Source organism: Chrysochloris asiatica, unplaced genomic scaffold (assembly GCF_000296735.1).
Source record: "Chrysochloris asiatica unplaced genomic scaffold, ChrAsi1.0 scaffold00330, whole genome shotgun sequence".
Taxonomy (NCBI): domain Eukaryota; kingdom Metazoa; phylum Chordata; class Mammalia; order Afrosoricida; family Chrysochloridae; genus Chrysochloris; species Chrysochloris asiatica.
The window spans coordinates 1918225-1936788 of record NW_006408848.1 but is presented as its reverse complement, the minus strand read 5'-3'; the positions used below and the strand labels follow the sequence as shown (position 1 = coordinate 1936788).

General features: G+C 38.4%; 1 protein-coding gene across 2 annotated transcripts in view; it reads right to left on the bottom strand.

Annotated features, from left to right (window-relative positions):
- The window catches only part of APC (adenomatous polyposis coli), a 219452-nt gene that overhangs the window by 58210 nt on the left and 142678 nt on the right, over positions 1–18564 (bottom strand). For both annotated transcript variants that reach the window (XM_006875511.1, XM_006875510.1), the window contains one exon: positions 16839–16943. In XM_006875511.1, coding sequence (XP_006875573.1) covers positions 16839–16943 — 105 coding nt within the window. The remainder of the gene's footprint in view (positions 1–16838; positions 16944–18564) is intronic.

Below are 18564 nucleotides of genomic sequence, written 5' to 3'. Positions count from 1 at the left end.
TCATGGAAGCAGTAGTCAAGTAATTAAACGATGTATTGCATTATGCAAATCTGTTTTTTAAAGTGTTGAAAAGCAAAGATGTCAGCTTGAGGACTAAGGTGCGCCTGACCCAAGCCATGGCATTTTCAATAACCTTGTATGCATGCAAAAGACCATAGAAGAATTGATGCTTTTGAGTTATGGTGTTGCAGAAGAATACTGAAATTAGTATGGGCTGCCAAAAGAACCAATAAATCTGTTTTGGAAGAAGTATAGCCACAGTGCTCCTTGGAAGCCAAGATGGCCAAACTTCATCTCTCATACTTTGGACATATTGTCAGGAGGGACCAGACGCTGGAGAAGAATATCATGTTTGGTGAGGTGGAGGGTCAGAGAAGAAGAGGGAGATCCCCAACGAGATGGATGGGCCAAGTAGTGAGGTTGGCCCAGAATCAAGCAGTGTTTCGTTCTGCTGTGCATAAGGTCGCTACCAACTTGATGGTACCTGACAACAGTAGCAATAGTAGTATTAGGCTCATAATAGGCACCTACATGTTTCTTGAATTAGGACTAAGGAGCTCTGGTAGCACAGTGGTTACGAATCAGGCTGTCAACCTCAGGGTCAGCAGTTCGAAACTACCAGTTGTTCTGCAGGAGAAAGATGAGGTGTTCTGCTCCCATAAAGATTTACAGCATTTACAGGGTTAACAGGGTTGTTATGGTTAGAACTGACTTCACGGCACAGAACAACAACAACACTGACTGTAAGTATACATGGAAGGGAAATACCCATTATACTTGTCTTTCAGACATAGAAGCTCTAGCTAATTGGAAAACGGTGGTATACAGGTCATGGCAAAGACAAAACCATAATGAGAAAACTGTGGGTTGGTACGATGGAGTAGGAATGAATTTATTATCTCAGAATGAACCCCATTTCTGTAAATTTTAGAACAGACCTTGTAATTTTGTGTGTTTGTTGTTGCTGTTGTCAGGTGCCATTGAGTTGGTTCCGATTCATAGTAGTCCTATGTACAACAGGATAAAACACTGCCTGGTCCTGCGCTAGCCTCACAATTGTTGCTACACTTGAGTCAATGATTGCTACCTCTTTTTCACTATCCCTACACTTTATCAAGCCTGATATCCTTCTCCAGGAACTGGGCTCTTCTTACAATATGTTTGAAGTATGAAAGAGAAAGTCTGGGCATCTCAGTTACTAAGGAGCATTCTGGTTGTACTTTTTTCCAATAAAGATTTGTTTGCACTGTTACTATTATTCAGCTTCATAACTCAAATACAGACTTTCTAATCCACTGTCCAGCTTTCACAGGCAATGAGGCTATTGAAAATACCATAGCTTGGGTCAGGTGCACTTTAGTCCTCAAACTGACATCTCTGTCTAATACAGTTATTTGATTTCTTGACTGCTGCTTCCTTGAGTGTTGATGGTGGATCCAAGTAAAATCAAGCAAAGGTTGAGACAACTTCAATCTTTATTCCATCTATCATGATGTCATTTACTGGTGCAGTGGGGAGGATTTCGGTTTTCTTTACATTGAGGTGAAACACATACAGAAGGCTGTGGTCTTTGATCTTCATCAGCAAGCATTTTAAGTCCTCTTTGCTTTCAGCAAGCAAGGTTGTATCATCTGCATATCACAGGTTGTTAATGAGCCTTCCTCCAATGCTATGTTTTTCTTCATATAGCCCAGTTTCTCGGATTATTTGCTCAGCATACAGGTTGAATAAGTATGGTGAAAGAATACAACCTTTTCATTTCCGGTATGCTGCTCCCATGGGCACTGATTTTGGATCCAAGTAAAATGATATCCTCAGCAACTTCAATCTTTTGTTCTGTTTATCATGATGTTACTTATTGGCCCCGTTGGGCACATTTTTGTTTTCATTACGTTGAAGAAGGAGCCCTTGTGAAGAAGTGGGTGAAGCGTTGGACGGCTAGCCACAAGGTCAGTGGTTAAAACCCACCTGTTTTTCTGTAGGAGAAAGATGAGGTCATCTGCCCACATAGAGATTTACAGCCTTGGAAACTCTATGAAGCAGTTCTACTCTGTCCTATAGAGCAGAATCGAATTGATAGCGTTGGGTTTTTGTTTTTTATGCTAAGGTATAATCCATATGGAAGGATATAGTCTTTAATTTTCATCAAGTGCTTCAAGTCCTCTTTGCTTTCAACAAGCAAGGTCATGTCATTTGCATATCACAAGTGTGTTAATAAGCTTTCCTCCAATCCTGGTGCTGTGTTGTTCTTCATAAATTTTTTGCTTCTCAGATTTGCTCAACATATTTGTTAAGTATGGTGAAAGGATACTATCCTGAAGCATTCCTTTTTCTATTTTAAACCATTCAGTATCCTCTTTTAAGTTTGAATGACTGCCTCTTGGTTTATTTACAGGTTCTACATGAACACAAGGAGCTCTGGTAGCATAGTGGTTATGAATCAGGCTGCTAACTTCAGGGTTAGCAGTTCGAAACTACCAGCTGTTCCACGGGAGAAAGATGAGGCTTTCTGCTCCTGTAACGATTTACAGCCTCAGAAACCCTTTACAGGGTCGCTATGAGTTGGAACCGACTCCAGGCACATAACAACAACAACACAACAACATGAGCACAAATAAGTGTTCTGGAATTCCCATTCTTCAAAATGTTATTCATATATTGTTATGGTCTACACAATCAATGTCTTTGCAAAGTCACTAAAACACAGGTAAACATCTTTCTCATATTCAGTGCTTTCAGACAAGATGCACCTGATACCAGCAATGATGTTCCTCATTCCATATCCTCTTATGAATCAAGCTTAAATTTCTGGCAGTACCCTGTTTGATGTACTACTGCAATCACTTCTGAATTATTGTCAGCAAAATTTTACTTGGGTGTGAAAATGATATTGTTTGATAATTTCCACATTCTACTGCATCTACAGGGCACAAATACGGATCTTTTCCAGTTGGTAGGTCAAGTAGCTGTCTTCCAAATTTCTTGGCATAGACAAGTGAGAACCTTCAGTGATGCACTAATTTGCTGAAACATTTATCTTGGTATTCTGTCAATTCTTGGAGCCTTGTTTTTTGTGCCAATTGAAGTTTTCATCAGTGCTGCTTGAACTTTTTCCTTCAGTAGCAGCAGTTGTTGATCATATGCTATCTCCTGAAATGGTTGAATGTCGACCAATTCTCTCTTTTTTTAATGTTTTATTGTGAATTATATGATAGTTTACATGAGAGAACTTTAGTTTTACATTCATTCCATCATATATCATTTCATTGCCATGGTTCCAATACCCTCCATGCATCATCAACCAACCAAAGGGTATACCCATAAATCCGCCACCCCCCCCACCTCCCCCATTCTTCAGCACACAGTCCCTCTCCCTCTCTGGATCCAAAGTCCCCAGCCGCTTCATCACTCCACGTCATCGTCTCTATATCAGGCATCTCTTCTTCTCTGGGTAGGGTCCTGTTCTCGGCTCTTCTCCGTTGATGGTCCTAGAGACCTCCGCTCCTAGACTGGAGAATTAATCACTCCCTTCCTTGCTACAAAACATCTACCTTTGCATTTCCAACCCTCATAATCAGTCCTGATAACCATTATTCACTACAGTATCACGAGTTACCCATCTGTGTTTCATTTCATCAGCTCCGCCTAGACGGATTGGATAGTACTCACTGGTGATTGTGCCTTCCCTCAAGGCCACCTGGCTCTAGGTCCCCTCCCTCTTGAAAGCCAGTCACTTCTTGTCTTTGTAGTCCTCCCCACCCCCCCACCCCCCATTTTGGGTATCCAATGTCCCAATTGCCCATCTCTGTCTACTCTGTTTGTGGAGGGGGTGGGAATGTTTATTGCTGTAAGGATTTGTTCCTTCTTTTGAGTCACTGCATCCGTAGGTATAGGTCAAGTTCATTAGATTTTATCAGCTCACTCTTTTTTTTCCCTTTTCTTTCTTCTCCTCGACCAATTCTTTTTATACAGTGAATCTATATAAACCTTCTATGTTCTTTTGATGTTTTCTTCAATATGGCCAAGTTGATGCTTAATTTTTTTTCTTAACTTCTTTTAGCTTGAGAAACATCAAGTGTTTCTTCCCTTTGGTTTTCTAACTCCAGGCCTTTTTGCACGTTTCATTATAATCCTTTACTTTGTTTTCTCAACTGCCCTTTGGAATCTTATATTTAGTTCTTTTATTTCATTTCTTCTTTTGCTTTAGCTTCTCTATGTTTTAGAGAAAGTTTCATAGTCTGTCCTGACATTGATTTTGTTCTTTTCTTTCTTTTTTCTTATTTTTTTAAGTCCTTAAATATGTAAAATTCCAAAGATAATTTTAAAGAAAACTGTTGGAAACTTTCATGTAAAGTCATAGGCTAAGGTTAGGTTCCTCTTAAGTAGTCCACAAACACTTATTTAATTAAGACTAGGCTTTCTGCTCCCGTAAAGATTTACAGCCTCGGAAACTCAGTACAGGGTCATTATGAGTCAGAACTGATTCCACGGCACATAACAACAACAACAACCATTCTCAGTAACCTTTTTAAGAAAAAATATAATTGTCAAAACTCATTCAACTATACACTTACAATGGGTGCATTTTATTGCTTGTTAATCTTTGTTACTGGAGAAGAATATTATGTTTGGTAAGGTGGAGGTCAGAGAAAAAGAGGAAGACCCCCCCCAATGAGATGGATTGGCCAAGTGGCAGCATCCATGGACTCAAGCGTGACAACAGTAGTGAGGTTGGCCCAGGATCGGGCAGTGTTTTGTTCTGCTGTGCATAAGGTTGCTATGGGTCAGTACTGACTCGATGGCACCTAACAACAACAAATCTTTGTTTAATAAAGCTTATTTTTTTAAACTCTAACTTGAGAGATATTTTTTCCACATCGGGAAATCTAGGAAATCTAGGGTTGGATGAATACAGTCGGACTGAGAGTATTACACAGATTCAAAGTGGCCTCCCTTTTCAGCCTCTGTTCCTTATGTGGGTCTAGAGTCTTTATATTGATTAGCTCTCTAGAGATATTTTTCAATTTGAAGCTACTTGGCACTCCTCAGAGCAAGAGGGGCAGCAAGCAAAGACTCATTCTGCATGTCTATCCACTATGCTTCTAGAAGGGTCTTTAAAGCCACATCCAATCAAGCAACACATATTAGCTAAGCTCTTGCTTCTTTCCAAGCTCTATGCTAGTCACTATGGATATAACTGAAACACCCCTCCCATTGTACAAAAACTAACCTCGGAGATCAAGATGTACATACAGAGTGCCAAGTGCTTTGACAGAGGCTGGGTGAACACACACTAAGGGCCTACAATTCAGTCTTGAGTACAGGGAAGGCTGCTGCAAAAGTGACATCAGATTTTGGGTTTAAACTAAGAGAAGTTTAGCTCTTGCCAAGATCAGCAATGGACTTTTATTTTTGAAACCAAATGCAAATTTTTATAGCAACAGTATTATACAATTGTTAATTGTGTCCTCTTTCTTAGAACAACGTCTTTCCTTGGCTTTAGCTTAGGTATTCATCTTCTTACTCTAAAAATCTTCCATACTTTTAATCACATTTTTCACCTTTCCCCTCATTCTCAAATCCATGTATCTAATAACCTACCTGACATTTTTACTTCAGTGTTTCACACTTAACATCTTCAAAACTAGACTCATTATTGGTCCCCACAAACCTGCTCCTTCAGGAGTCCTGGTGTGATGCTGTAGGATAAGCACTGGACTGCAAGGCCATTTTCAACCACAAGGTTGGTGGTTCAAACTCACCAGCTGCTCTTTGGAATTCCTATACAGGGTTGCTAGGACTCAACGGCACTTAACATACAACAATAATCCTCCTATGGTCTACGACTGAAACCTGGGAGACGTTCTTCATTTGTCCCCCTCACTTAACCTTCATATCCAATCACTGAAGGTTATGGAAGCTACTACCTAAATATTCTCTGACATCCAGGTATCTGTTGACTAAATGACTCTCAAATCTGTCAATTCTTTCTGAATCCCCAAGCCACCATTATCTTTCACCTAGATTACTGTATCCAATTTATGAAATCACTTAGTGGGTGTAATATGATATCTAAAAGATGACTGCATACATTGGATGCAGTAATTTAAGTGAAAGATCATATTACACCAGTATTCTTTACTTACTGAGTGCTGGTGTGGCTCTGTGGGTTAAAGCACTGGACTGCAAAGTCAGTTTGAACTGCAAGGCTGGTGGTTCAAACACCAAGTTGCTCCTCAGAAACCCTACACAGGTTTGTTATGGGTCGTAACCAATTCAATGGCACACAACAACACTCCTCCCTTAGAGTCCAGGTGTGGCGCTGTAGGATAAGCACTGGATCGTAGGGTTAGTTTGAATCACAAGGTCAGTGGTTCAAATCCACCAGCCGCTCCTTGGAAGCCCTATACAAGGTTGCTAGAGTCAGAATTGACTTGACGGTATTTAACAACAACAAGTCCTTACTTGGAATCCTGGTATGGCACTGTAGGATCAGCACAGGACAGTGAACCACAAGGTTGGCAGTTCAAATCTACCAGCTGCTTTTTGGAAACCTTATACAGGGTCGCTATGAGTTAGAACCAACTTGATGGCACTTAACAACAACTCCTCACTTACTGACACGGTTAGGTTCTAAAAGCGAGGTTGTTATATGAAAATCTGTGTTATGCAAAAACGCTGTGGGTTAATGCGCCAGACTGCAAATCAGTCTGAATTGCAAGACTGGCGGTTCAAGCTCACCAGCATCTCCTTGGAAAGCCTATACAGGGTTGCTATGGGTTGGAACAGACTCGACGCACTTAACAACAACAATGATCAAATCATATTACATAACTGCCAAACCCGAGACTCATGGCCCAGTCAAGTTGACATATAACCTTAACCATCACAGCCCATGTTATTTTCATCCCATTCCTGTGTTCAGTACTGCCAGACATACATTGTCAATGTGCAATATAGTTGGAGAATGAATTTTTTTACTACTGTTGTAAATGCAAAATGTTGGATAGCAAGACAGTTGATAAGTGAGGAGTAGGTGTAATTGAATTTATAGGTTTTTCTAGGACGAATCTCTTCTAAGACTAAGGTAAATGCTTCAAATATGGATTCCTATAGTGTATTCTCTCTTACAGTACTTAACACACTTTGTGGAAATTGTTTTCTCGATTAATAAGGTTTATGAGGACAAAGACAGCTTACCACCATATCCTAGGGTGGAGAGTAGCTCTTGGCACAATGCAAACACTTAATAAACAAGTGAAGGGGATGGAGGGAAAGGTCAATAGAGAGAAAAATGGACTAGGGAGTGGAATGGAGAGGTGGGGATAAGAAGGATGTCTGGAGTGAACCACATATGCAAATACATTTTTAAAACCCTATTATCAGACTCAATCACCTCCTTAGATTTTGTTTTCCCTCTATTCATCTTTAAATATCATGCCATTCTAGGCCCTCAAATATTTCTGAGGGGGACTAGAAGGACTATGCCTGATATTTACAATAAGCACCGTTGGCACACAGTCTATTTTAACTGCACTTGCCCTTCTTCTAGCCTCCTGCTTGTTTGCTTAAAAAATTTACTCAAAAGGGTTCTACCACAAAGGCAGTAGTAGTTCCCGACTCATTTAAAACCTTGCATACAAGCACTTTCTTTGCTTTTTCTGTACAAACTGTAATGGAGAGAAGTCAAATAGTAGAGGATGGGGAGTTTCTCTCTATAGAAGTATTCAAGCTAGTTCTAACAACCCCTCATGAATTCATGAAGTTAGGCATTAAGGATTAGTAACTGCTAATTTCACAAAATGAGAGACAACCAGACATTATGTGCTTTCTGACAGAACACAAAACTGCCTGTGAAATAGTCTTGGAAAAAAAATTCGAACCCAAATATGATCAAATTTATAGATCAAACTACCAACTTACAGAAAGAAGAAAATGATAAACTACATCATGGGTATATGGGAAGTGGCTATGGTAAACGATGCAAGACAAAAAACTTTGTGGTTCTTCAACATGTGTAAAATAAAAGAAAAACGTGGGAACCTACAGAGTAAACGAGATTCCAAATACATTGTTAACCAATTTCAATGTAAGAATCTTATCTCACCCTCAGGTCAAACATAATACTGACGCTGTTAAATATTAATAAATATGATGCTATTAAAATTGTTCATTGTTTGGGGTGTGATACTGGCACTGTATTGTATATTTTTTAGAAAACAAAAAAACGTATCTTTTGAAAATACACAGTAAAATATTTCTGGATAAAATGATGACAATGCCTAGGATCTTCTCCAAAAACATATTTGGAAGGGAAAGTGAGGACAAGGGTACATGTGGATCACTGAATTATTCTGTCTGCCTTTGCGTATGTTTGAAGTCTTCTGTAATAAAAGTTTTAATAACTACTAGTAGCAGAATGGGTTCCCCTCTCATTCTATCTCTTTTGTCCTCTTGGTTGAACTTCATCACTACCCACTGCCTGTCACCAGATATCTGTTTCTAAATTTCAAGAAGAAAATCTGAAAACATAATGATGTGTGTAATACATTCACAAACTCTTGTATTACATCATTATGTTCTAAGCCTGCAGGGTTCAGGCCTGTATACTTTATTTCACCATTCTTTTTCCATTTAACTCCCAGGGCAAGTTAGTATTGAGAAATCCTATGGCACGTGTTCTGACAGCCTAAAATGCTGGGATATGATTGATTCAAACTTCTTTAACAAAGTGATGCTTAAGCTGAAACACACATGAACTGGTATTAACTGGATGAACTGTGAAGAGAAGTGTGATGGTGAATGTTATCTGTCAACTTGACAAGGCAATGATTTCCAGTGGTTTGGCAAATATTACATAATCACCCCCAATTTTGAGATCTGATGCAAGCAGCCAATCAGTTGGAAGAAAAGTTTTCTTGGGGGTGTGATATAATTGGACATTTTGGCTAGGTTTTTTCTCTTCCAATTCTGCACTCATCTTGTGATAGCCTGATCTCTGGTTCTTGGGATGGAGAAGCTTTTAACCTGATACCTGATCTGCAGGTTTTGGCTGTGCCAGCTCCTGTAACTCCATGAGCCAGCAACCTGCCACCTAACCTGCAGATTTCAAGTTTGTCAGTCTCTGCAACTACATGAGTCAAGGGAAGCCTTCAGACTGCCACCTGACCCATGGCTTTGGAACTTGTCGGCCTCCACAACTGCGTAAGCCATTTCCTTAAAATAAAATCTCAATGTATTTATACGCTTCACTGGTTTTGCTCCTCTAGAGAACCCAGTCTAAGACAAGAGTACTATATGAACAGGGCAGAATGTGCACAAGCTGCAGAAGACAGGAGCCCAATAAATGTGGTACACTGAAAGAAGACCCAGGAAGATTAAATGGTGAGAGCAAAGGGTGGTAAAAAGCAGCTAAGTTTGGTAGGAGTTGGATTTGTTGGTGGTGGTAAGTGCCGTTGAGTCCGTTCCGACCCACAGCGACCCCGTATAGGAGTTTCTGAGGAACAGCTAGAGAGCTTGAACCGCCGACCTTGCAGTTCAAATGGCTTTGCAGTCTGGCACATTAACCCACAGCGCCACACCAGGACTCCTAGGAGTTGGATTAGACAACCCATAAAAACTATTTTCTTTATTCTAAGAACCAAAGCCACGAAATCATTTGGTCTGGCTCTGACAAGGCAACCGCAGGTGGGACTTGGAATTCAATAAATCTAGGAGCTTTTTTCATAGCACCATAAATTTATATTAAATGATGTTATACATATACAAATGGCCCTTGGCAGAAACAAAGGTTCCTTATCCCTTCTTTGTGACTTATGAGCTGTTTCACATTGATGCTATTAAGTTTTGAATTCAGCATTTTTGCAATATGGACAATTTTCCCACAATCTCTTTCATAATACTATCCTGATCAAATATATGCAGCCTGTTCCTATAACTTGGCAATTTTTCCATTTTCACTACATGCATTTTTTTTATAACTTCCTCCAAGGAAGAAGAAGTGTTCCAGATACATTGATGGTTATTTGAAGTGTGGTCTATCATAAATTGAATACATTGTAAGTCAGAGACTAACTGTTCTATGTTGTTAGTTGTTTAAGATATAATGGTGAGCAGGAGAAAGTTTTGTTGTTGATGCGAGGTGCAGTCAAGTGGGCTCCACCTTATAGCAATCCTATGGCACAACAGACAAAACACTGCCTGGTTCTGTGCCATCCTCACAATTGCCACATTTGAGTCTACTGTGTGTTAATCCATCTCACTGGCAGTCCTTCTCTTTTTGTTTACCCTCTACTTTGCCAATTATGATGTCTTTCCAGTGACTCCTGGTAACATGTCCCTAGAATGCGAGAAAAAATCTTGCCATGCTTGCTTCTAAGGGACATTCAAATTTCCCTTCTTTTAAGACAGATTTGTTTGTTCTTCTGGTACAGTACTTTAAGTATTTTCACCAGCACCATAATTTAAATGTATACATTGTTATGTGCTGTCAAGTTGGTTCTGACTCATAATGACCTTGCATAGGGTTTCCAAGGCTTTACATCTTTGAACTGCTGACCTTGTGGTTTGAAGTCTAGTGCTTATCCTATAGAGGCACTACGCGCTCCTCAAATGCATATAAGGAGATTGAAATACAATGGTTTGAGTTACACACAGTCCTCCTCAAAATAACATCTTTGTTCCTTAACACTTTAAAGAGGTCTTTTAAAGCACATTTGCCCAGTGGAATATGTCATATACCTTAAATCCTTGGATTGTGTATCCAAGTAAAATGATATCCTTGACAACTTCAATCTTTTCTCCATTTCTCATGATGCTGTTTATTGGTTTAGTTGTGAGGATTTTCATTTTCTTTACATTGAAGTGTAATCCTTACTGAAGTCTGTAATCTTTGATGTTCATTAGTAAGTGCTTCAAGTCTTCTCTTTGAGCAAACAAGATTGTGTTATCTGCATATCACAGGTTATTAATGAACCGTCCTTCAATCTTGATGTTGTTTTTCTTCTTCATAGTCTGACTTCTTGGGTGATTTGCTCAGTGTACAGACTAAATAAGTACGGCGAAAGGAAACAACCCTGACACATACCTTTCCTGATTTTAAACTATTCAGTATCCTGTTTTCTCTCTGAGTGACTGCCTTTGGTTTATGTACAGGTTCTGTATGAGCACAAATAAGTGCTCTGGAACTGTTCTTTGTAGTGTTAGCCAGTTTGTTATGATCCACACAGCCAAATAAATGCCTTTGCATACAGTCAATAAAGTACAAATAAACATCTTTCTGGCATTCTCTACTTTGAGTCAAAATCCATCTGACATCAACACTATATCCCTAATCCATGTCCTTGGCTGAGGTTACAGAAAAATGCATGAAGCTGGCTTGAATTTCTGGCAGCTTCCTGTCACTGTACTGCTAGAACCATTTTTAAATTATCTTCAGCAAAATTTTACTTGCATGTGAGATTAATGATATTATTAAATAATTTCCACATTCTGTAATGTCATCTTTCTTTGGAATGGGGACAAATATGTATCTCGTTAAGCTGGCTGGCCAGGTAGCTGCCTTCTAAATTTTCTGGCATAGACTAGTGAGTGCCTCCAGTGCTGCATCAGTTTGTTGAAACATTCTACTGGTATTCCATTTCTAGACCACTGTTTTTCACTAATGACTTTAGTGCAGCTTGGACTTCTTTCCTTCAGTACCATCGGGTCTGACTCATCATGACCTTGCATAGTGTTTCCAAGGCTTTACATCTTGGAACTGCTGACCTTGTGGTTTGAAGTCCAGTGCTTATTCTACAGCGCCACTAAGAAATAACTGAATTCTTTTTGTAACAGTGACTCTTATCCCTTTCATCTTCTTTTGATGATACTTTGCCCATAGAACTCTTCATTGTTGTAACCCGGGGCTTGAATTTTTTTCTTCAGTTCTTTTAGCTTGAGAAATGCTGAGCATGTTCTTCCCTTTTGGTTTCCTAATTCCAGGTCTTTGCACATTTCATTATAATATTTGACTTTGTCTTCTTGAGCTGCCCTTTGAAACTTTCTGTATAGTTCTTGTACCTTCTCATTTCTTCCAGTTGCTTTTGTTTCTTTATGCCCAAGAGTATATTTCAGAGTCTCTTCTGACATCTACTTCAGCCTTTATTCTTCCTTGTTTTTTAAAATGATTTTTTGCTTTCTTCATGTATGATGCTCTTGATACCATCCTATAACTTGTCTGATATTCGGTCATTAGTGTTCAATGTGTCAAATTTGTTCTTTTTTTTAAAAAATGTTTTATTGTGCATTATGTGGTGGTTTACATGGGAGAACGTTAGTTTTACATGCATCCTATCATATATCGTTACACTGCCATAGTTACAATCCCCTCCACGCATCATCAACCAACCAAATGGTATACCCCGCAAGCCTGCTCCCTGGTCATCAGCACACAGCCCCTCTCCCTCTCTGGGCCTAGAGTTCCCAGCCGCTCCATCTCTCCATGTCATCGTCTCTGCCTCCATCTCTGACATCACTGTTTCTCTGGGTAGGGTCCTGAACTCTGCTCTTCTCCCTTGATGGTCTCAGGGCTCAAATTTGCTCTTGAGATTGAGATGGTCAACGTACAAACCACCAGAGTACGATACACTGATATATGAGTGGGGAAGAGTAATAAGTGGCTTACAGAACTTAAATAAGGAAGGCAGATAATGAAATCAACAATAAATTAGCTAAGTGTTGTGAAAGCCTAAGTACAGAGTACATGAAAGCTCTTACTTCATCCCAGAGTAAGGAAACTTATTCTCATTGGGATAGTCTTTCATCTGACAAAACTCAAGATTAAACATCAAGTGAGCTGAAGCGGAAGAGATTTCCAGCCAAAGGGAGCTGGAAAGTTGAGGGAGTGGTGAGAAATGAGGGCATGCACTAAGAGTCCTGGTGTGCCACTGCTGGGTAAGTGCTGGACTGCTAACCACAAGGTTGACAGTTCAAGCCCATCAGTCACTCCTCGTAAACCATAAACTGGGTCCCTAAGCCGGAACTGACTCGGATACACTTAACAACGAAACTAAGACATAGTACTGGAAGGAAAAGCGACATAAAGAATCTGTGCATTCTATAGACTTTGAAAGCTTTAAACCAGTGAGTGATACAATCAGATTCATGTTTGGAAGGCACGCTGATTATAATGAAAGAGCCCTGGTGGTGCAGTGGTTAAACACCTGGCTGCTAACCAAAAGGTCTGTGGCCTGAATTCTTCAGCCACTCTTGTGGAGAAAGATGTAGTTTGCTTCCATAAAGATTACAGCCTTGGAAGCCCATGGGACAGTTTTACACTGTCCTGTTGGATTGCTAAGAGTCAGAATAGACTCAGTGACAATGATAATTTTGTTTTGTTATAATGTAACTACTCTAGAAAAGGCAAGGCTGGTGGGTAAAGCAACATTTTTGTTGTTAAGTGCTGGTGAGTCAGTTTCGACTCATAATGACCCTGCAAAGGGTTTCCAAGGAGTGGCTGGTGGGTTTGAACTGTCACCTTGAGGTCCAGTGCATTATCCTGCAGTGCCACACCAGGACTCCAAAGCAACATTTGGAGCTCTCTCTATAAAAGAGATGCAATTTATCATATTAACATTTAGAATGACACCTCATGTATGTTCCATGAAGGCAAGGACTATCTGTCCTCTTCATTTACTTCTATCCTCATTATACTAAAGAGGAAACACTAACACTTAAATAGTCTTACTTGTTCAAGGTTATTCTCTCAAATCAGTGGAGAAGTGGGATTTAATCCCAGCACTGCAGACTCCCTGCCTGAACTGTTAGCAATTTACCTACAGCTGACTAATAATTTAACCACCTACTTAACTGATTAAAATACATTTGGCTTATTTATAATTTTTTGCTATTATAAATAATAGGATGAAACTCATTAAACATGTCTGAGCACTCGTGACAAATTACCTGATTAGCATGACATCTTAGACGTGGCAGTGGACTGTCACAGGGCAGAAACATTATAAATTTAGAGACATACTGTAAAACTATTCTCCCGAACAGTTGTTCTAATTTACCCAATTATAAATAATATAGGAGAATGCTTGTTTCCTTACATAATTGCCAATAATATTATTGATATTTACCAAGCCAATACTAGTTTAAAGGAGTCCTGGTGTGGTGCTGTGGGTTAATGCATCAGACTGCAAAGCTGTTTGAAATGCAAGGTCAGCGGTTCAAGCTCACCAGCCGCTCCTTGGAAATTTCTATACAGGGTCACTATGGGTCGGAACCGACTCGATGGCACGTAACAACAATCAGTTTAAAAAAAGAAAAGCTGTCATCGAGTTGACTCCAAATTATGCTGGCTTACCCCATTTTTCAAATGGCTGGGTTTTTTCCAAAAGATTGCCAGGTCTTTCTTCCAAGTTCAAGTTCATCTCTGGCTGAACTTGAACCTCCAATTTTTCAGTTAACAACTGAGTACATTAACTGTTTGCATCACCGAGGGACTCTGCCAACTCAAAAAGTCCACCACAATCTCATTTTTGTTGTAATTTATAGGATGTTAGTAAAGTTATTCATCTTTCCATGTTTTAAGTGATTTTTATTTTTACTTTATTTCCTGCTCATGTCCTATTTCAATGGTCTTCTAAAAAAAAAAAAAAAAAATTACACATAAATACTCTTATGTATTTTGAAGGCGCCTTGATGCCTTGATAGGTCTAAACTAAGTGTTTGGTTCCAAACCAAATGCTGGTGGTTTGAACCCATCCAGTGACACAATGGAAAAAAGATCTGGTGATGTGCTCACATAGACACTGCTGCTTAGAAACTCCCATGGGTCAATTTTACTCGGTCACATGGAGTCACTCTGAGTCTGAATCGACTCAGCAGCATGTAACAGCAATATGCATTTAAAATTTTACCTTTCCTTTTGGTTGTCATATAGGCTTGCAATACAATTGTGGTTTCTGTTGCCTTGTAACTTGGCTATGATTTTCTGGCACACTGAAGTTTCAATTTTATTTAAAACTATTAAACTTAAAAAAAAAAAAAAAAAAAAAAAAGGTTTCTGATTGTGGTGTTACCCTCCTCGTGATTATAAAAACTCTGGAGTCTTCGTGTGGTGCTGTGGCATAAAGCAATAGACTGCAAAGTTGGTTTGAACCACAAGGATGGCTGTTCAAACTCACCAAGCTGCTCCCCTTGGAAGTCCTATATAGGGCCACTATGAGTCAGCACTGACTCAATGGCATTTAACAACAAAAACAACACCCGTATTTTCTTCATTCTTATATGGCTTTTAATTTATATAATGATTGAAATATAACCTAAAGAACTAAAAGTAGGTCTAACTATAATGATTTTTTCAGAAAATACTAACCTTTTTGTTCCTTCTACATCTGGTGAATGCATAAACTTCACAAAGTAAACTCCAAATGTGTTATTTACATAGAATTGCTTTTCTCCTAATTGTCCACCTATAATGTTCTCCCAGTGTAACATTAACTACTAATACTAAATATTTTTCAACTCAATAAAATAAATGGAAATATTGAAGTATGAGATATTTTCAGCCTAATTTTTAATGAACAGAAACAAATCCATTCTTACACATAAATTTTCCATTTATGTTTCAGTCAAACTGTGTCGTATCAGTCAGATGTTTTTGAAAAGTAATCTAGAAATCTAAATCTAAAATAATTTTTTATATCAACAGTAGGGAAGATAATTTTAAACTTAACTGGGTGGTTATGTGCATGGAGTCGGTTCCTGTACATAGCGACCCTGTACAGGGTTTCTGAGGCTGTAAATCTTTATGGGAGTAGAAAGCCTCATCTTTCTTCTGCAGAACAGCTGGTAGTTTCGAACTGCTGACCGTAAGATTAGCAGTCCGACTCATAACCACTACACTATCAGAGTTCCTTTTAAATCTAATTTAGTGACATTTAAAAAAATAATTTATTTAATAAAATTTAAAATAAAATAACTCATTAAATAAAATTTAGAGAACACAGAAAAACCCAAAGGAAAATTCTATCCTACTAGGATAAATTCCAATGAAACGCTAATAGAAAGTAGTTGGCAGCAAAATGGTTTGATACTAAAAACAACAACAACAACAACAATCAAGTTGACTTTCCAAAATATTGCTAAAAGTAAACAGCTAAATATGCTGAGGCTATTTCCCTTTCCTTTAAAAACACAAAACAAAACAAAACAAAACAATTTATTTTTGTTATTGTTGAGAAGATACAAAGTAGACTATACACCAAAGCAACAACCTTCCCAAGTACAATTCAGGGACACTGGTTATGTTCTTTGAGTTGCACAACCATTCTCATCCTCCTTTACAAGTCGTTCCTCTCCCATTGCCCTCTACTTTTTGTAAGATTATGATTATCTTCTTCCTAAGATTTCGATTTCAAGTTTTTTGTAATCTTGAAGTAAAATAGAAAATAACTACAATAAAGTCCTTATGCCTATCAATAAAAAACAAAATGATTTTGCACGGAATGTCTTAGGGAAAAAGCAAATCTATTCAATGCAATCAATAGTAACTAGGTCAAATCACACATATAGCAAAAATACAGCTTAATAGTTACTTTTCAAAAACATCTGTCTCATATCACACATTTTTTATTAAAACATAAATGGAAAATTTAGAGAGATAAAAAATGTATTTAGAAATTTTGAAAGTATTATTGCTAGATGTAATAAAGAAAAAAAATAATATTTTGGTAGCGAATGCTTTTGGCACTATCCGTTCAGGACTAAAAAAATACACAAGACACCATCTCATTCCACACGCTTCAGAATATTTAAATGTTAACTAAAAAATAAAATGATTTATTTACCTGACCACTACCAGAAGTTGCCATGCTAATTTCTGCCACTCCTGGACCTTCATTCTGCCGCTCAGCTTCATGAGAGCCTGCTTCATGCTTGCTCTGAGATGACCTCTGTTAATACAGAGGTAAAACATCATTATACACAAAAAGGTGCATGCTTTATTAGACTACCAACTTTTGCTTTTTTTTTTTTTAATTTAAAACACTGAATGCATCAATTATACAGGTTTTAAAAAGCATGGAACTGCACATTACACTCTTAACCTTTAGCATTGGTTAGCAGTCGACCATGTTGATATAAGAAAGTGAAGTGCATCGCTTGAGCATCGTAGCTGCATAAGACAAAGGACTATCTGAGACTCACTGAAATACCACCTTTCACCATGTGTGCTCCTATCATTGTCAGGAATACAGTCCAACTAGAACAGCTACACTATTACCTAAGTTTACAAATACCTCTATGTAGGCTTATTTATAAATACACACTCACACACATATACATATACGTACACACATACATAGACACATATCATAAATAAAATTCATGTGAAACCAAAAGATATGATCTTATATTCTGGTATGAATAAAACCAAGACCCCTTTCTAGTACCAACACCATCTGTTATATGAACTGGAAATAGCAGACTATATCAAATAAAAACAGTCATTTCATTACCTTTGTAATAATTTTACTGCAGAATCAAAAAAAAAAAAAAATTCCACTATCTTTTATATAAGCAATTACAAATGTACCTGCTCTAGGAAAACTATACTAAAATAAACATTATACCTTGAAAATGAGACATAATAAATGGATAATTGCATTATGAGGGGACTTAAAAAATTCATGGAAAAAATCCATTATCTTTTTTTTGGGGTGGGATAAATTTTATTACATCAAAAATACCACCAATAGATCTTAGGAATCACCGGGCCTCGTTTCCATAGCTTTTATATCTTACTCATCAGACTGCTGGACAGTTCCTTTTTCAGACACATAGATAACATCCAAAAATTTTCGGGTATCCTTGTTTTTAACTGTTGTGGCTTGCTGAATTAAAGCAGCTGAATTAAAAGTTCAATGTCATTTCCTTCAAGAATTAACTCATCTTTCTGGGCTTGAGATACTGAACAAGCAACACCTGTCCTCACCTGAACCCTACGAATGTATTTTTCACCCAAGAAGTTTTGGATTTCAACAAGAGACCTGCTCTCTTGGATAACAACGCTGATGGGGAAGTGAGCATACACAGATCTCATCTTGTAACGGAAGCCCAGTATAACACCCTTGATCATATTCTGCACATGACTATAGATGGTGTGGGCTGTAGCCAGTTTCTTTCCGTTTCCCCACCATTTGTCAATGCAAAGCCTCTTCTTTTTCTTCCCCAGGTGGCTGAGCGCCACATTGATGTGGTCGAAGTCCCTCCGCAGGGTTCCCCGGGGCCCTTCACGATGACTGTGCGGCCCTTCAGACTGATGTCGATGTTCTCCAGAATGTCCACAGTGTGGTTGCTGAGAATGGTCTTCATTCTCTCAGTCGATGCAGCAAAGAAAGCAAATTCATTATCTTTTAATTCCATTTTTCTACAAACTTGTTGAACTCCTTGTAATACAATATGACTTCCACTGGCATTTCTTAAAAGAGTAAAATTTCCGGAATCACTTAAAATATAAATTAAAATATTAATTTACATATAATATTGTTGTTGTTGTTGTTAAGTGCCGTCGAG